Source organism: Podarcis vaucheri (assembly GCF_965113315.1).
Source record: "Podarcis vaucheri genome assembly, chromosome: 2".
Lineage (NCBI taxonomy): Eukaryota > Metazoa > Chordata > Lepidosauria > Squamata > Lacertidae > Podarcis > Podarcis vaucheri.
In genome coordinates this window covers 68,267,949-68,284,569 of record NC_138760.1, presented here as the reverse complement: position 1 = coordinate 68,284,569, position 16,621 = coordinate 68,267,949, and the positions used below count along the sequence as shown (strand labels likewise).

The 16,621-nt window shown below is 45.6% G+C and overlaps 1 protein-coding gene across 2 annotated transcripts in view; it reads right to left on the bottom strand.

The window, feature by feature from the left end:
* Nucleotides 1-13,999, bottom strand: part of GM2A (ganglioside GM2 activator) — a 29,418-nt gene extending 15,419 nt beyond the window's left edge. For both annotated transcript variants that reach the window (XR_014216607.1, XM_082211845.1), the window contains exons 1-2: nucleotides 13,610-13,999; nucleotides 4,369-4,521 (exon numbers count right to left, since the gene is read on the bottom strand). Coding sequence is in view for 1 of the 2 variants with exons in the window: in XM_082211845.1 (XP_082067971.1) it covers nucleotides 4,369-4,521; nucleotides 13,610-13,732 (276 nt within the window). In the remaining variant the exon portion in view is untranslated. The remainder of the gene's footprint in view (nucleotides 1-4,368; nucleotides 4,522-13,609) is intronic.
* Nucleotides 14,000-16,621: the final 2,622 nt, after the last annotated feature.

The window sequence follows — 16,621 nt, the reverse complement described above, 5'->3', positions numbered from 1 at the left end:
AAGGCACCTCACAGGTTCCAGGAGCCAGGGACGGCGCCAAGTCCGCTCCGGGAACGGACGGAGACGCGGGAGGTGAAGCACCAGGACCACATCAACGAGGTCACGGAGATTTTGGACTCCAGATGGGGGGAAGAGGGAGTCGAATACCTCTTAGCCAGAGAGGGCACCCGGGCCAGCGCCAATAGCTGGGTACCAGACTACGCTTTGGAGGAACCCCTGCTCAAGGACGAGTTTCATGCCCTCTTCCCACACAAACCCATGCCAGCGAGCTTCTTCGACGACTGGTTGTTCACACCCACACTTTCTTCCAGCACGTTCCATGGATTCGACTCAGAAGGGGAACCCGCACGGAGCACCCGTTCCCCAGAAGGTTCACCGGCAGGTTCGGCATCAGGCAACTCGTATTGGTGGGACGATCGACCAGAGGAGCAATGGCGCAGGAAGTGGCTGGAGATGCCAGGTCGAGCGACCGACGCAGAGACTGACATGGACGTGTTCGGGGAGGACCTCGGGTTCGAGCACGGCGGTACAGAGATGGAAGAGCAACAAGTCAACGTCGACGACCGCGAGGGGGAAGACTCGGAGGTCTTCAGTTGGCGGCCACCCACGGGGAGCGACCTGTATCCAGCATTCCCTCCCATGATGATGGAGCGCCCAGCACCCACACCTGACAGCGGGGAGGGGGGAAGGGGGGGCTTCGAGGGGGGGATGGATGTCAGGGGTTCAGAAGCAGAGACGCAGAGAAGGGTGGAAACAGAGAGCGAGGGGGAGGAAGCCGAAGGGAGAATGAGTGATGATGACGACCCGAGATCTCCAAGCCTAAGCAGTGAGTCAGAGGACTCCCAAAAGGGAGCCCCAGTGAGCAGAGCAAGGGGGGGATCCGGGGGGACACCCCAGGAGGAAGGGAACAGAGGAGATTCAGAGAGCAGCAGCTGGAAGTCGGGACCCACGCTCATAACTGAGGGCGGCAGCAGCTGGAAGTCGGGACCCACGCTCAAGACTGAGAGCAGCAGGGAGGAAGGTAGCCAGGCATCGGGTTCCGGAGGCTGTCAGCAGGAGGGAGGGCACGAGTCAGGGGTGGTCACGCCCTCCTCAGAGAGCGAGGCAACGGTTAAGAGGAAAGTAGAGAGTTGGGCGCGCGCGCCAAGTTCAAATGCAGCGGAAGCTGGAGCAGTAAGCAGCCCGGAGAGTGAGCCAGGTCCTAAAGCCCGCCGCAAGGAGGCAGAAGGATCAGGGGGGTCAGCGTCAGAGGAGAGTAGAAGGGAGGAGGCCCAGGGGGGCAGAAGGACCCAGAGACGTAGGGAGAGGCGAAGGAGGTGGAGCAAGGCTAGGGTATTAAGCTGGTGTGCAAGAGGCGGGGACTCAGACGGGTCTTCGCCGACCTAGAGCAGAAGGTGTAGAGCTGCACGCTGCAGTTCGGAAATGAAACCTGTAACTCAATAAAGACTCTTTTAAAGTGGACGCTGTGTGGCGTGGTCCTATGTGAGCTGGGACCTGGTAGCAGCTCTGACAGTATTGTTTTTTCTTTTTTTCCCTTCTTTTTCTCTGTGTTTGTAGTGCTGTGTTGGAAATTTTGAAAAAGTAATAAATATCATTTTTTTAAAAAAAAAAATAAACATGGGCATGAGAATAAAGGCAGTTCTGAAAATCACCAGCAGAATTATACAGTGATACCTCTGGATGCGAACAGGATCTGTTCCGGAGCCCCATTTGCATGCTGAAGTGAACGGAACCCGCGTCTGCGCGTGCGTGCATCGCAATTCACCGCTTCCACACATGCGCGTGACATCTTTTTTGAGCGTCTGCGCATGTGCAAGCAGCAAAACCCAGAATTAACACGCTCCGTTACTTCCGGGTCGCTGCGTAGCGTAACCTGAAAACGCTCAACCTGAAGCACATTTAACCCAAGGTATGACTGTACTAGCAAGACCCAAATGACTTGCATCATCGAAGTCACACAATCAAAGTTTCCAGGCCTAGGGCCCGGAAAGAGAAGGTCTTTGTGTGTAGGCATTTGACATACAATGGTACCTCAGGTTAAGTACTTAATTCGTTCCGGAGGTCCGTTCTTAACCTGAAACTGTTCTTAACCTGAAGCACCACTTTAGCTAATAAGGACTCTGCTGCTGCTGCGCCGCCGGAGCATGATTTCTGTTCTCATCCTGAAGCAAAGTTCTTAACCCGAGGTACTATTTCTGGGTTAGCAGAGTCTGTAACCTGAAGTGTATGTAACCTGAGGTACCACTGTATACATATCTTAGCTACCAAGATATTGATCAGATGTGTTGCTTCAATGCAACCCACAAACACAGACCAGCATGTTTTCGCCTGCGTTAGGAGTATTCTCTATAAATAATCACCATCTTTCCAAAAGGGAGGCCATTTCAATACTGACACTGCCTCTTCCAGGGTTCTCTGCCAAGCCCCCAAGCCCACCCCCTACCCCGCCCCACTTGGCTGCACTAAGAGGTAAGGTTGAGACTTAACACATGCAAATGAAACAGATTTCAACATCCTATTCCAGCAATGCAGGGGGTGGAACCCCCAAGGTCCCTCCCAGTCTACAATTCTATGGTCGTGCAGTTGCTTAACAGGGGAGGATGCGGCTGGGCCCAGCCCAGTTCCTGCTGATAGGCAGTCAGGTGCTCAGCGGTGGTTAGCATAGCAGGAATTTCGAGTGCTTCATACCCACACCAGCAGAACTTGATCCCACTGAAAACCACACAGTAACATTTCAGCATAGGTGGTCATGGTAAGGCCAGCTCCTACCAGCCACAGGACTAAGGGGTTTGCTCAACTCAGCACAACATGCTTCTATTTCAACAAGGGGATTCTGGAGCACTAGCTTGTCCCAGTTTTGTTTCTTTGGCCGTGGCAGCCTGTTAAGGGGTCTGAATTGTTGTGCAGAAGCTCCCTTTTCTGCTCAGCCTACCTGTGCGACATGTCAAGTAGAAATGTTCATATGTCGTCTACCTAATGACTAGATGTTTTGGGCTCAAATTACCCCACATTAGCACGTTAGAGAAAGGAAACCTCTAATTAGGGAAAACATCCCTCAGGAGCTTTTCACAAGCCCTGCCCCATCTAAAGATTTGTATTATGCTGGCTGATTTATAGGGGGAAAGGCAGTGCACACCCCTCTGCCTTATCCTAAGGGATATTTCCCGTTTAAACACAGGACTGGATAGCTCAGCTGGTTAGAGAGCAGTACTGATAATGCCAAGGTTGCAGGTTCAGTCCCTGTATGGGACAGCTGCATAGTCCTGTGTTGCAGGGGGCTGGACTAGGCGACCCTCAGGGTCCCTTCCAACTCTATGATTCTGTGACTTCAGTTTTCCATTCAGAGACTCGGACGGAGATCCTATGTCAATGAGAGAGACTCGTCCCATCTAATGAAGTCCTTTTCCCCCCAGATCATATTCTCTTGGCTCATATTTTCTTGACATGCACTTACATATCAAATTCCTTTACTTGGAAAAGAAAAACAGAAAAGAAAAGAGGGGCCTGTAAATCTTGAATACAGTGGTCCCTCAGGTTAAGTACTTAATTCGTTCCGGAGGTCCGTACTTAACCTGAAACTGTTCTTAACCTGAAGCACCACTTTAGCTAATAAGGCCTCCTGCTGCTGCCGTGCCACCGGCACATGACTTCTGTTCTCATCCTGAAGCAAAGTTCTTAACCTGAGGTAATATTTCTGGGTTAGCGGAGTCTGTAACCTGAAGCATATGTAACCTGAAGCGTATGTAACCCGAGGTACCACTGTATATCCTCTATTCTAGCTCCTGCTACTCAGCTCTCATTCCCACCAGCCCCAGCCAGCACAGCCAATGGTCAGAGGTGATGGGAGCAGAGGTCTTGTAGCATCTAGAAGGCCACAAGTTCCCCATGCCTGTCCTTTTGGAAAAGATGTCTTCTTTCTGACCACAACTCTGGAGGGGAAGAAAAAGGAAGGAAGTGGGGAAAGCTGTGGTCCACACCTGGATTTGGCATTCCTGATTGCCCAATGCAATCTAGTGCCAGTCCCAGATAGGCCTCGGTCCGCACTTCCACTTGTCCCATGCCTAAAAAGCACAAGTCCAAGCAGTTTTGCCTTTGTCCTGCCTCTTTTCCCGGGTAAACCTGTGGTTTAGTGCAAAATGGGAACAAACGGCAACCTGTGGAAAACCCCATTGCAGATTGTTCTGACTCCGTGTGAAACCGCGGGTTTTCCTGGGAGAAAGCAGTGGGGCAAACGGAAGTGCAGAGGAGCCCATAGTTGCAAACACGCTTCATCAAGTCATGTTTGTCCTCATTAGAGCACTGAAACTGTTCCCAGTGTGAAGGAACCACTTCTGCTTGGCTTGGCCCACCGGCCTTCCACATACATACCTTCAGAGGTGAAGTGAGGGCCACAGTGGTAGCAGCGGCTACGCTGACTGTCACATCTCCCGGCATCGAAACAGGATCTGGAGATATGGACAAACTCCTGATTACAGCAGGATCAGAGGGGGGGCCACAGTTCTGCCATGCGAAGTTTTGGATCTGAAGGGTTTAGAGGAGAAAATACGTTAGAATAAACGTGTGGAGCTTAAAGTGGAGGAGTCTGGCCCTTGCCATCACACTCAGCAAGTAAAGCAAAGGTGAACATAGCGGAAGATTCCAAAGCAGACTTTTGTGGGAATCTTCCAACCAGCAGGCCTTGGTTAAGGGAAGCGGGAGTCCTATTTCAAACAACGCTCCGTGGACCTTGCATTCCTGTCTTCTGATAACACAAACAAGCTTCTATCTACCCAGGCGTCACAGTACTGGAAAACTTGGCGATGATGCACCAAGCAGACTATGCCATTGCCTTACGCCAGCCTCCAGGAAGAGGCTTTATTTGGCAAAAGTTCTGCACCACTTAATCAAGAACAAAAAAACTTACAAACAAAAAGGCATGAAACCTTAATTTAAAAATTGCAACAAAACCAGCAGACGTAATAAAATTATCAAAAGTAGATGAAACCAACAGATTTTAAGACAAATGCACATAATAAAATTGGATGGCTGGGAGGCTTTCCTATGGTGGTCTTCAATTCATTTCCCACCACTATTGGAGGGCTGTTCCCCTCCCCTTTTGTCGGCAAGCATCCATGATCCATGTTCATCTGCAGGTGATGACGGCACTTTTAAGGTCACCTCAGGCGACGTCCATTTCCTAAGCTCTGTAATCAGCATCCAGCACACCTGGCAAGCATGCCTGCCGTTGAGACTCCAACTCATTCCCAGAAGTGCTTTTTTTGGGCCTTAGGAGTTTCCCAATGTTTGATTCAGCCGTTGAACAGACTGGTTAGACAGGGGCAACTCCCCTTGGCCCCACCCGTAAAACCTCTGTCATCTCAAGGGCACCTGCCTAGATGTTCCCAAGGATCTCTTTTGACAGAGTACAGCACCAAAATTTTATTTCATCACACACCACTCCAGGCCTCTACATGTTGGAGCCGCAGCACTCCTCAGACACTCCGTGAAGCTCATGGTGTCCTGCCCGCTGTCCTCCGTTTGGGGTACAGCCCAACTTCAATGATTCACCAACCTTGAGAAAGGCACGTATCCTTCTAAGGCTCCCCCATCCCATTTTTCAGCTTAGGGTCCTTTATCAGAGATCAGACTCCCAACGTTTAACATTAAGTAAGTGATATGGAAGGGTGTTCTCATGAGGCTCTCTCTAAAAAGCGGTGGTCTAAGAGCAGGGTTGGGAATCCTGTGGCCCTCCAGAGGTGGTTGGATACCCAAATCCCATCTGCTAGGATGGCCCATGCTCAGGGATGATGGGAGCTGAGTCAAGGAAAAACCAGTGGGCCACAAGTGAGGCACTGCTGGCCTAAAACAGGCTTCCTCAAACTTGGCCCTCCAGATGTTTTTGGCCTACAACTCCCATGATCCCTAGCTAGGAGGACCAGTGGTCAGGGACGATGGGAATTGTAGTCTCAAAACATCTGGAGGGCTGAGTTTGAGGAAGCGTAGTCTAAAGTGTCCCTTGACCATCCACTTAGCCCAACAAGGACCAAAATACTGGGCCACTGTATCTTTGCAAATGAAAAGCCACGTTGCCAAAACATGTCTAAGGCCGGGCATTATTTCTTGTTTGACAACATTTACAAACTGTTTCACCGCAAAACAAACTCACAAGCCTCTGAGCAGTTTGCAACAGTATAAAACAAAGCATGAAAATATATCGAGTAACGAAAAGGTTTGGGCATGCCAGTAAGGTCTTCAGTGCAACACTGAAAAGAGGTTTCAGTTTTCTGCGGGTGCAAATGGGGACTTCCACAAACAATTTCCATGCGCCTCAAGAGTGGTCAATGCAGAGACTCTGGGTTGCTGTAACTCAATAGATAGAGCATGAGACTCTTAATCGCAGGATTGTGAGTTCGAGCCCCACATTAGGCAAAAAGATTCCGGTATTGCAGGGGGTTGGACTAGATGGCCCTCGAGGTACCATCCAACTCTCCAGTTGTACAATTCTATGATAATTAGAACATCCAGAGTAAGGCAGCAGTTTGGTGTTGAGCAATCAGCAAGAGTACACTACTTCAAAAAGTAGTAAAGAATTTGACAGGATACTGGGACATCAGCTTATGTTCGCAAGTTCACTGTGGGTCCTGTTAAACAGGCCTAGTTTTTGCCCTAAAGCAAGTAGAACTGTCAGGAGGGAAGGCACTGGCATTCCAGAAGCAAGATAACCTTGGCTTTCTCCCATCCTGCTCAGATATATGCTCAGAATGTACAACCCTCCTCCCACATCAGCATGTCGACACAGTTTGTTAGCCACAGTTACGCAATATACTTTGAAGTGATTGCTACAATTAGCTCTGTAACTGACTTCTGTGACTGGTGAAATGTGGACTATAGTGCTGGTTATGGAAATTATCTGAAACATTTTGGCAGTGAACAACATCTCACCAAGACGATTATCGTTGGTTTGCCCTTGTAATTAAAGAACGACATTCCTCCTTCAAATATAATTTTTTTGAAAGGGTAAATTAAAGTACTGAATACCCATGGCTTTTATAACTGGTTACATTTGACCAACCAGCTAACCTTTCATTTTGGACTTCACAGAGGTCACAGATGGAAAAGGCTGTTTGACCATGGAACGGACTTCCTCAGAAGGTGGTGGACTCTCCTTCACTGAAGAAGAGGCTGGATGGCCACCTGTCATGGACGCTTTAGTAGAGATGCCTTGGGCATCTCTTCCAAATCTATGATTCTATGCTAGCTTCCCACAGGCATACAAGTTTTGAAATGGAAGAAAGTTCCATCGTACAATAGCATGCCTGAATTCTGAAGCAGCACAGTTCCAGAAATGCTACGTGGCATTTCTGACAATGCAGATCAGCTCCAAATGTGACCCAAGAGGGAGGGGAAAACCTTAGGCACTAGATTTTGGGTTTTTTAAAAAATAATATTTATTACTTTTCCAACAATTCAAACACACAAGAAAATAAAAAGAAAAAAGAACAACACAACACAATACAAAAACACTACACAACACACTAAACTAACAGAACAAAAACAATTTAAAAAAACATCAAACAATTTCCGTACCTTATCTTTCATTCACTTATTTCAGTGACCTCCTCACACCTCCCTTTTTGTATTCCACTTCTGTTAATTGTTTCAGCAATTCCTTTCCATCTTCCTCTGCTTTCTATCTTTTAATTATCTTAACAGATTCTAACCCTATTTTTCCCTTTAATACTCTATTAATCTATTTATACTTAATTCCTTATAACATTTCTACTAAAGCCATATAACTTCATTCCAACATTTTTCTAACATTCATTAATTTTACAGTATTTCTGGAAGTAGTCTTTAAACTTTTTCCAGTCTTCTTCCACCGACTCTTCTCCCTGGTCTCGGATTCTGCCAGTCATCTCCGCCAGTTCCATATAGTCCATCAACTTCATCTGCCATTCTTCCCGGGTGGGTAAATCTTGTGTCTTCCAATACTTCACGATAAGTATTCTTGCTGCTGTTGTTGCATACATTAAAAAAGTTCTATCCTTCTTTGGCACCAGTTGGCCGACCATGCCCAGGAGAAAGGCCTCTGATTTCTTCAGGAAGGTATATTTGAATACCTTTTTCATTTCATTATAAATCATCTCCCAGAATGTCTTAATCCTTGGGCATGTCCACCAAAGGTGAAAGAATGTACCTTCAGTCTCATTACATTTCCAACATTTATTGTCGGGCAAATGGTAAATTTTTGCAAGCTTGACTGGTGTCATGTACCACCTATAAATCATTTTCATTAAGTTTTCTCTTAGGGCATTACATGCCGTAAATTTCATACCTGTGGTCCATAACTGTTCCCAGTCAGCCATCATTATGTTATGTCCAACATCTTGTGCCCATTCAATCATAACCGATTTCACCATTTCATCCTGAGTGTTCCATTTCAACAGCAAGCTATACATTCTTGACAAATTCTTGATTTTTGGATCTAACAATTCTGTTTCCAATTTTGATTTTTCCACCTGGAAACCAACTTTTTTGTCCAAATTGTATGCCTCCATTATTTGATAATAATGGAGCCAATCTCGCACTCTGTTTTTCAATTTTTCAAAGCTCTGCAATTTGAATCTGTCTCCATCTTGTTCCAAAATTTCCCAATATTTCGGCCACTTGGCCTCCATATTGAGTTTTTTCTGTGCCTTCGCTTCCATTGGTGACAACCATCTTGGGGTTTTCTTTTCTAACAAATCCTTATATCTTATCCAGACATTAAACAATGCTTTTCTAACAATATGGTTTTAAACGCTTTATGTACTTTTACCTTATCGTACCACAAGTATGCATGCCAACTGAATACATTATTAAAACCTACTAGATCCAACACGTCAGTATTTTCAAGAAGCAGCCATTCTCTCAGCCAGCAAAAAGCAGCTGATTCATAATAAAGTTTAAGGTCTGGCAGGGCAAATCCACCTCTTTCTTTGGCATCAGTTAGTATCTTATATTTTATTCGAGGCTTTTTGCCCTGCCAAACAAATCTAGAAATATCTTTCTGCCACTTCTTGAAACAGTCCATCTTATCCAAAATTTGCAATGTTTGAAACAAAAACAACATCCTTGGCAGCACATTCATTTTTATCACAGCAATTCGGCCTAACAATGATAACTTCAAATTTGTCCATATTTCTAGATCCTTTTCTTAGGCACTAGATTTTGGGAAAGGATGCAGCGGCTGGGAACAATTCCTTACCTGAAACCCTGGAGAGCCAGAAAATATGGGATGCAATGGTCTGACTCAGTATGAGACAGCTTCCTATGTTGCCAGTACAGGAATTGAGTACACATAATTCTGTATTGCTCATTTTGTATCATTTTTAAACCTATCACCATTTATTTTGGGTACTCTTTTTAAAATTATTCTCAGCTGTTTTTATGTTTGTAAATTGCCTTCGGACCTATGTAGAAGGTGATTCATAAACTAATAAAATAAGTTAATAAAAACAAACCATTCTAGACAGGAAAGTTTTCTCCCAAGGTTTAAATGTCTTGGGAAGGTTGCTACTAATACAAAGCTGGAATTCAGAGGTAGCAAAAAAAACAAAAAAACAAAAAACAAATTGGAGAGGGGGCTGTTTACAGTTAGGTTATGGAAGAAACACTTCTGCTTGTCATAACCTCTACAAAATTTCTTTTTTCAGACATGGAACAAGTGTTCTTAACAAAACAAGTTCCCCAGGTAGCATGTGGACTCAAGGCGTGGAATGGAGAAGTGCTGTATTTCACATGTTTTGATTGCAAAAGATCAGTTTCAGTTTTCAGCATCTGCATATAAGCAGGGCCCAACCACCAGCTGAAGTGATATAGAGGCCCGCAGGTTCCCCATTTTTGATGTAGAAACTCTTATATTATACACAGTACTGAACAGATAGAACAAATGACTTGCTTCAGGATCTTATTGCTATAGAGAATCATAGAATTGTAGAGTCGGACAGGACCACAAGGGTCATCCAGTCCAACCCCCTGCAATGCACATTTTGTCCAACGTGAGGTTCGAACCCACAACCCTGAGATTACAAGTCTTATGCTCTACCAATTGAGCTATAATATTTGAGGATCAGTCGCAGTACGCTGCTTAGTCACATAGTGCCAAGAGAGACATCTAACTGTACTTGCAACATCGTTTTTATGGTTGAAATGAAATGGAAAGAAAGAGAAATCAGCATATTGAGCAATGGGAGGTTTGGGGCGTGTAGGCAAATTCTGATTCAAATTCATATTCAGCTGCAAAGCCTTGGGCATTTTCCTATTACAAACAGTTACTACGATCCATGGGCTTGTCCACACTTGAGCATTACTCTGCTGTTAACTCTCTCCCCATCCTACCCCCACCAGTTTGAATTAGACCACAGAAATCCACACCCACACATGTGAATTTGCATATGAGGAACAGCTTTGTTCTTTTCCCAATCATAACAGCAGGCTTTCCCTTTTGTGCTTGTGTTTGCCTTCAAATTTGTTGCTTCTATTACGCCAGTTAAATACTGACAAGGCATGTGCACAGAGCCTTTTTTTAAAAAAAAGATTCCCCACTCAAGAAGTTTGCAAAAGCACACCATCAGGCAACTTGTAAATTTGCTTGTACAGTTTTCTTGCAAATCTGAGGGAACAGAGAGAGAGAGAGAGAGAGAGAGAGAGAGAGAGAGGCTAAGTGCCTGACTCTCCATTACTGGCATGCTGGAAAAGAAATTAAAGTGATTGTAAACACTCAACACACACTTTTCGGATTGCTGCCCAATATATCTGGTGATGTTTTTTAAAATATGATTTGCTTCTGCAGTTTTCTGGCTTTCTGCAAATCTGAGGGATCAAAAAGATCGGGAGAGCACCGGAAATACCGTATTTTTCGCTCTATAACACGCACCCGACCATAACACGCATGTAGTTTTTAGAGGAGGAAAATCCGTAGGCATGCCACCCGTAGGCATTCCCTCCATAACACGCACAGACATTTCCCCTTACTTTTTAGGAGGAAAAAAGTGAGTGTTATGGTGCAAAAAATACGGTAGTTATGACCACAGCTGGGGGGGAAATGAAAGCATTAAGGAAGCAGCAGGCATGGAAAGGAGGATAGCAGAAAGTGACCATTAATCCACCCACCCCAAAACACTGAAACAAATAGCCTGTGACCCTGGTGGAGCAGTTTAGAGCCCCATTTTCCCCTACCTTGGGCAAACCTGAATTTACAGGGGGTAAGTATTGAGACTACAGTGGTACCACGGGTTAATTCGTTCCGGAGGTCCGTTCTTAACCTGAAACTGTTCTTAACCTGAAGCACCACTTTAGCTAATGGGGCCTCCTGCTGCCGCTGCGCCGCCAGAGCATGATTTCTGTTCTCATCCTTAAGCAAAGTTCTTAACCTGAGGTAATATTTCTGGGTTAGCGTAGTCTGTAACCTGAAGCATATGTAACCCGAGGTACCGCTGTACTGTTCTTTGAGGGCAATGTCCTGTGGTCTGCGAATTAAATGGGAACGCAAACAGCTGCAAACACACAGGAAAACCTGGTGCAAATAAGTCGTACACTATAACTGTAATTACTACCTTACATCTTGACTTGTACAAGTCCACATGACCCAGGTGTAGCTTTGCAAGTAGCCATGTTCGCCTGGGTCAAGACGCTGCCGCTGAATGACACAGCAATAACGCTTGATGAGCTTACCACAGATCATTACAGTCTGAAAACCTTCCAACCCAATAACTGGCTCTGATCCATCCCACGTCAGCTGGGCAGATTGTAATGCTCCACATTCCACCTGTCAATAGCGGCTGCAGTATTATCCTGGCAGAGTCAAGCTGGCCCAATTAGAGCCTGGACTATGTTATGCAAACCTATTAATGCCACACCATCACACTGATGAACATCTAACACTTATCCAATTAACACTTATCTAATTCACTTTCCGTAAGTGGCAAGCATTAACTGAAACACTAAACCTAGCATATGCAGAGTCATTGTGGCTGCCTATGGAAACAGAAGTTTAAGGACTGAATCATAGCACAGCTCCCCGAGCGTCATCTAGTCCAACCCTGTGCAATGCAGCTAAAGCATCCCTGACAGGTGGCCAGCCAACGTCTGCTTAAAAACCTCCAAGGAAGGAGAACCCACCACCTTCTGCAGAGAGTCCATTCCACCGTTGAACAGCTCCTGATTGCAGCACATTGAAAGTTCATGCCATGATAAATTTATTAATCTTTAAGGTGCCACAAGACTCTTAGCTTTGTTGCTAGAGCTTCATTAATTATATCGACTTTTGGAAGGGGCTAGTTATCAATGCAGAGAGCAACAGAGAGGCTAAAGGAAGCAGGCAGCGTCAACTGTGAGAATAGCCTCCCACCACATGGAGTGAGAAGAGTTTAAGTGTTTTCCACATGCAAATGCATCTCTGTGCAGAAATGCACTCATAGCCTGAAAGAGAAAGCAATTTTTTGAAGGCTTTTACAAGGCACACACTTCTGCAGAAGCAAATTTAGGAACCGAGAAATATGTTGAAGCAGAGATTGCTGACATACTGCTCTCCAGATATTGGAGTGCACCTGCAATTGACCCCAGCCATCATGGCCAAAGGTCAGGGATAAGGGGAGTAGCAGTTCATCCAGCAACATCTGGAGGAAGATATGCTGGCTAGCCCTGCCATAATGGGCTATCCTAGCAGAGATGTGTGTGACTCACCAGTGCCAAGATGGGTACCACCAGTGTGCAAACATTGGAGACATGCCCCCCACCCGAATATTTCCCATTTAACAACAACACCCCCATCCCACACTCCCTTTAATAGTAAGTTTTATTAGTTTTCAATTACAATCCAATTATAGCCTCATTATAACAATATCAATTTATAATACAATTATTAATACCAATCGTTCAAATCCAGAATTATATAATTTAGATAAAGTTGCCCCCCCATGTGCTAGATTTGATGATTTTCTTTACAGTAGTTCTGCATTCCAAAATCTTAATTTCAATTATTATTTCATTTCTATACCGCTTTATATTTTTAAGAAATATAAATATTTTTAAGAAATATAAATATTTTTAAGAAATATAAATATTTTTAAGAAATATAAATCTCAAAGTGGTTTACAGCATATTAAACATCAATAAAACAATGCAGACTCAAACATTTCTGAAGAAAGTTAGATATCAAGTACAGTCAAAGCAACACAGTTAACAGGAAACCAAAATACCACCTCAAAAGATTTCAAAAGAAAACACTACAAAGGAGGTCAACTACAGAATACATATTTAACACAAAGTTAACAAAAAACAAAATCTTAAACATTTCAAAAGAAAACACTGCGAAGAGAAGTCAAATATAAAATGCACATTTAAGACAGCATAATTAACAAGAGAATAAAATATTATAAGCATGACACGGCTGTTAGGCAGGCACGAAAAGATGGGCCACAATAATAATCCCTCCTCCAACAACTGCACTTCTATTCGTGTTGACACATTAAATGATTTCTAAAACCGCAAGGGAGGAACTCAGAGGAACTCTCCCTGTGTGTGGCAATGATTCTGTCCGTGGTGTTTCTTCCACCCCGCAAGAGATGCCGAACAGCTGGCCCCTTACCTTGGTGAGCTTCAGGGGCCAGTGCTTGTCCAGCACGGCGAACCGCTGTTGGGGAGGGCCCCCGACCACAGCTGGCCACATCTGCAGGGCGCACAGCGCCAGCGAGAGCGCCAAAGCGGGCATTTCTGGGTCTGCTCCGGAACGCAGGAAGGCGAGGCTGAAACTGAACGCAGCGCCAAGGAGACCGAGGAAGAGAAGCGAGTAGGCGGATCGAAAGGGCGGGTGCAAAACGAGACGCTGGACTTTAGCTGCTCAGGAGTCGGAGACAGAAAGCACCTGACACCGTCCCAAGCAAGCGTAGCAGAAGACGCTTGCTCAGTTCAAGTACCGGCTTGTCCTTTCCCCCGCAGGCACTAGACACACAGGTTCCCCTCCCTCAATCGCATTTAAAGAGGGATCTCCCCCCCCCCCCTCGAGGTCAGGCACCGGGAAATGATCACCCAGCATGCTCTTGATGGAGGGAAGCGGCTCTGCCCTCTGCTGGGATGGAAGGCGCATTTCCCCCCAGATAACGCAGGAAAGGGAGAGGAGGAGGAGGACGCAGGGGCTTCCATTCACGCGCAGACCGTGTTTCATTGATTAAATAAAAGGTCAGGATCAGGCATTCGAGAGCATCGCATCCTTCTCACCCCACCTGTGCCTTGGCTACTCTAGAGCGATGAGGCCAGGGCCCTTTGCACGCGCACAAAGGCATCTTCTGTAGCCATAAATTCCGGAGCCTAAGAAATAGTTTTGTGGGGAGGGAGGGAGGGAGAGCGAGTCCTGTTCAAATAAAGTGGTACTTATAAACGGGAACTTCAGGTTTGACCCACTTTTGGGGAATGGTTTTTATGTATTTTTTAGTTTGAGGGCCAAGGGTTGTTGGTTATAATTCATTTGTTAATAATAAGGCTACACTTCTATACACATTTACCTGGAAGTAAATCCCATTAAAATCCGTGGGATGCAACATGTATAGGAATGCCAGTGTAAACATATAATTGCAGATGAATGCAGGGGACCCAAATTACAAACAATAATTTACTTAAAGGTCACTGAAAAGATGCATACATTGTCATTCTGTGGAATTATATCCAAGGTACTGTATGCAAGGGGTGTTTTTGTTTTTGAGTAGAGATATTAAAAAAATAAAGCAACCCTTCAAGCTAAGAAACAAAAATCATGAAGGAAGCTGAGTTATGTGCCCCATTCACTTGAATTCACAATACCTTAATTTCTTAAAGGATAATATATCTGGCTGATGAAAACTAAAGCATCTGATGCTTGGATGCTGAGCAGGTTCCACTCCACTCCATCACAAATTCCAGTCATTTACTTTTATGGGAGGAAGTAAAGATGCATCTGCTCAGGCCTCAGGGTCACCAGCCCTTTGGGGGCTAAATCTGCCTGCATCCTCTGGTAAACTCCTCTCTCTGCCTCGGTGACTGGGTCTGGAGGGAGACAGAGGCCAACAACGCCTGGGGAGCTACACCTTTCCCCATCCTTGCCACAGGTGGGCTGCTGTTGCTGTTGGCAACTGTTGACAGGGAAGGGTGGGGAGCCATTCAGCAACCTCTGGGCCAAGGGTACATGTGTACGTGGTGTGGGTGGGTGGGTGTTGTATACTGCCTCTTCAAGAGGCAAGCCCAGAAGGGCTCAGCATAAGTAGGTCGTGTGAGAGAACTGAGTAGGATTGTTTTATTTTTGAGGCAGAGACCTGTGTTAAGTGGTTGGGCCAGAATAAACTTCTCTTTAGCTACCTGAGAGGCCCAAATGGACTACTAATCAGGGCCAGTTTCCCACTTAAGTTGAACTTGCTTTTTAATATTCTATTGAGTCGCCCAGAGTGGCTGGGGAAACCCAGCTAGATGGGCAGGGTATAAATGAATTATTATTATTATTATTATTATTATTATTATTATTATTATTATTTATTACAGTGGTACCTTGAGTTAAGAACTTAATTCATTCCGGAGGTCCGTTCTTAACCTGAAACTGTTCTTAACCTGAGGTACCACTTTCGCTAATGGGGCCTCCCACTGCCGCCACGCCGCCGGAGCACGATTTCTGTCCTCATCCTGAAGCAAAGTTCTTAACCCGAGGTGCTATTTCTGGATTAGCGGAGTCTGTAACCTGAAGCGTCTGTAACCCGAGGTACCACTGTATTATTAATTCTTTGGCCTGAGATCTTTGCCCTGGGCAGGAGTGGCCCATCTGGTTTCAACACCTGCCCTCTCCCTCCAAAGCTTCACTTACCAGGGCCATAAGTTCCTTCCGGCAAGTTCTCGCAAGATCACGCGGGAGTTTCACAAGATCTCATGAGAGTTCCGACCCTGGAAGCTTCTGCCATAGCCATCAAAGCAGGATTCCACCAACAAAAGCGTCTGCTTCAGTCTACCGCATGGGCAGGCCGGCCCTGGACTTGGGCATCTGTAAACAATAAACAGCCGAGTTATTAGAATAAATGTGTTGCTGTTCTCCCATATTCAACAGAGGTGAGGGCTCTGTACCAATGCCTGAATTGCAGGTGTGGCTCAGCCCCCTCACCTTTTGCTTCATTCTCCTTTGCTCCTATTTTAGAAGGAACAGGCATTATTTGGCTAAATCTGCAGACGGCAGGATGTGTTTGTGCATGGATTTAATTTAGCCCCCAGACAAACACACACACTTTTTCTCCCACAGCGGCTTCCTCAGTCTGCCTCATGGGTGGCCCTGCAGGCAAGGATCTCCCAGCCCTACCTGCATGCAACTTCTGCATGCAAAGCAGATGCTGTACCACTGAACTTAATTCACTTTTCTCCTCCCCACCTTTATCTTCAGCTGGAGAACTGGAGAGCCTAGGAAACTATAGAGGAGACTCTGTTGACTTCTCCACTTTCTAGTTATGCTGTATATTCCAATGGAAATGCACCATAGAGGTGGGGAACCTTTGGTGCTCCAGATGCAGAACCTCAGTTAGTTAAGTATTTTTATTGATTTACTTGATTGGGGGGCAGCTGCTCCTCCTGCCCCTCCCCCAGCTATGTCCATACT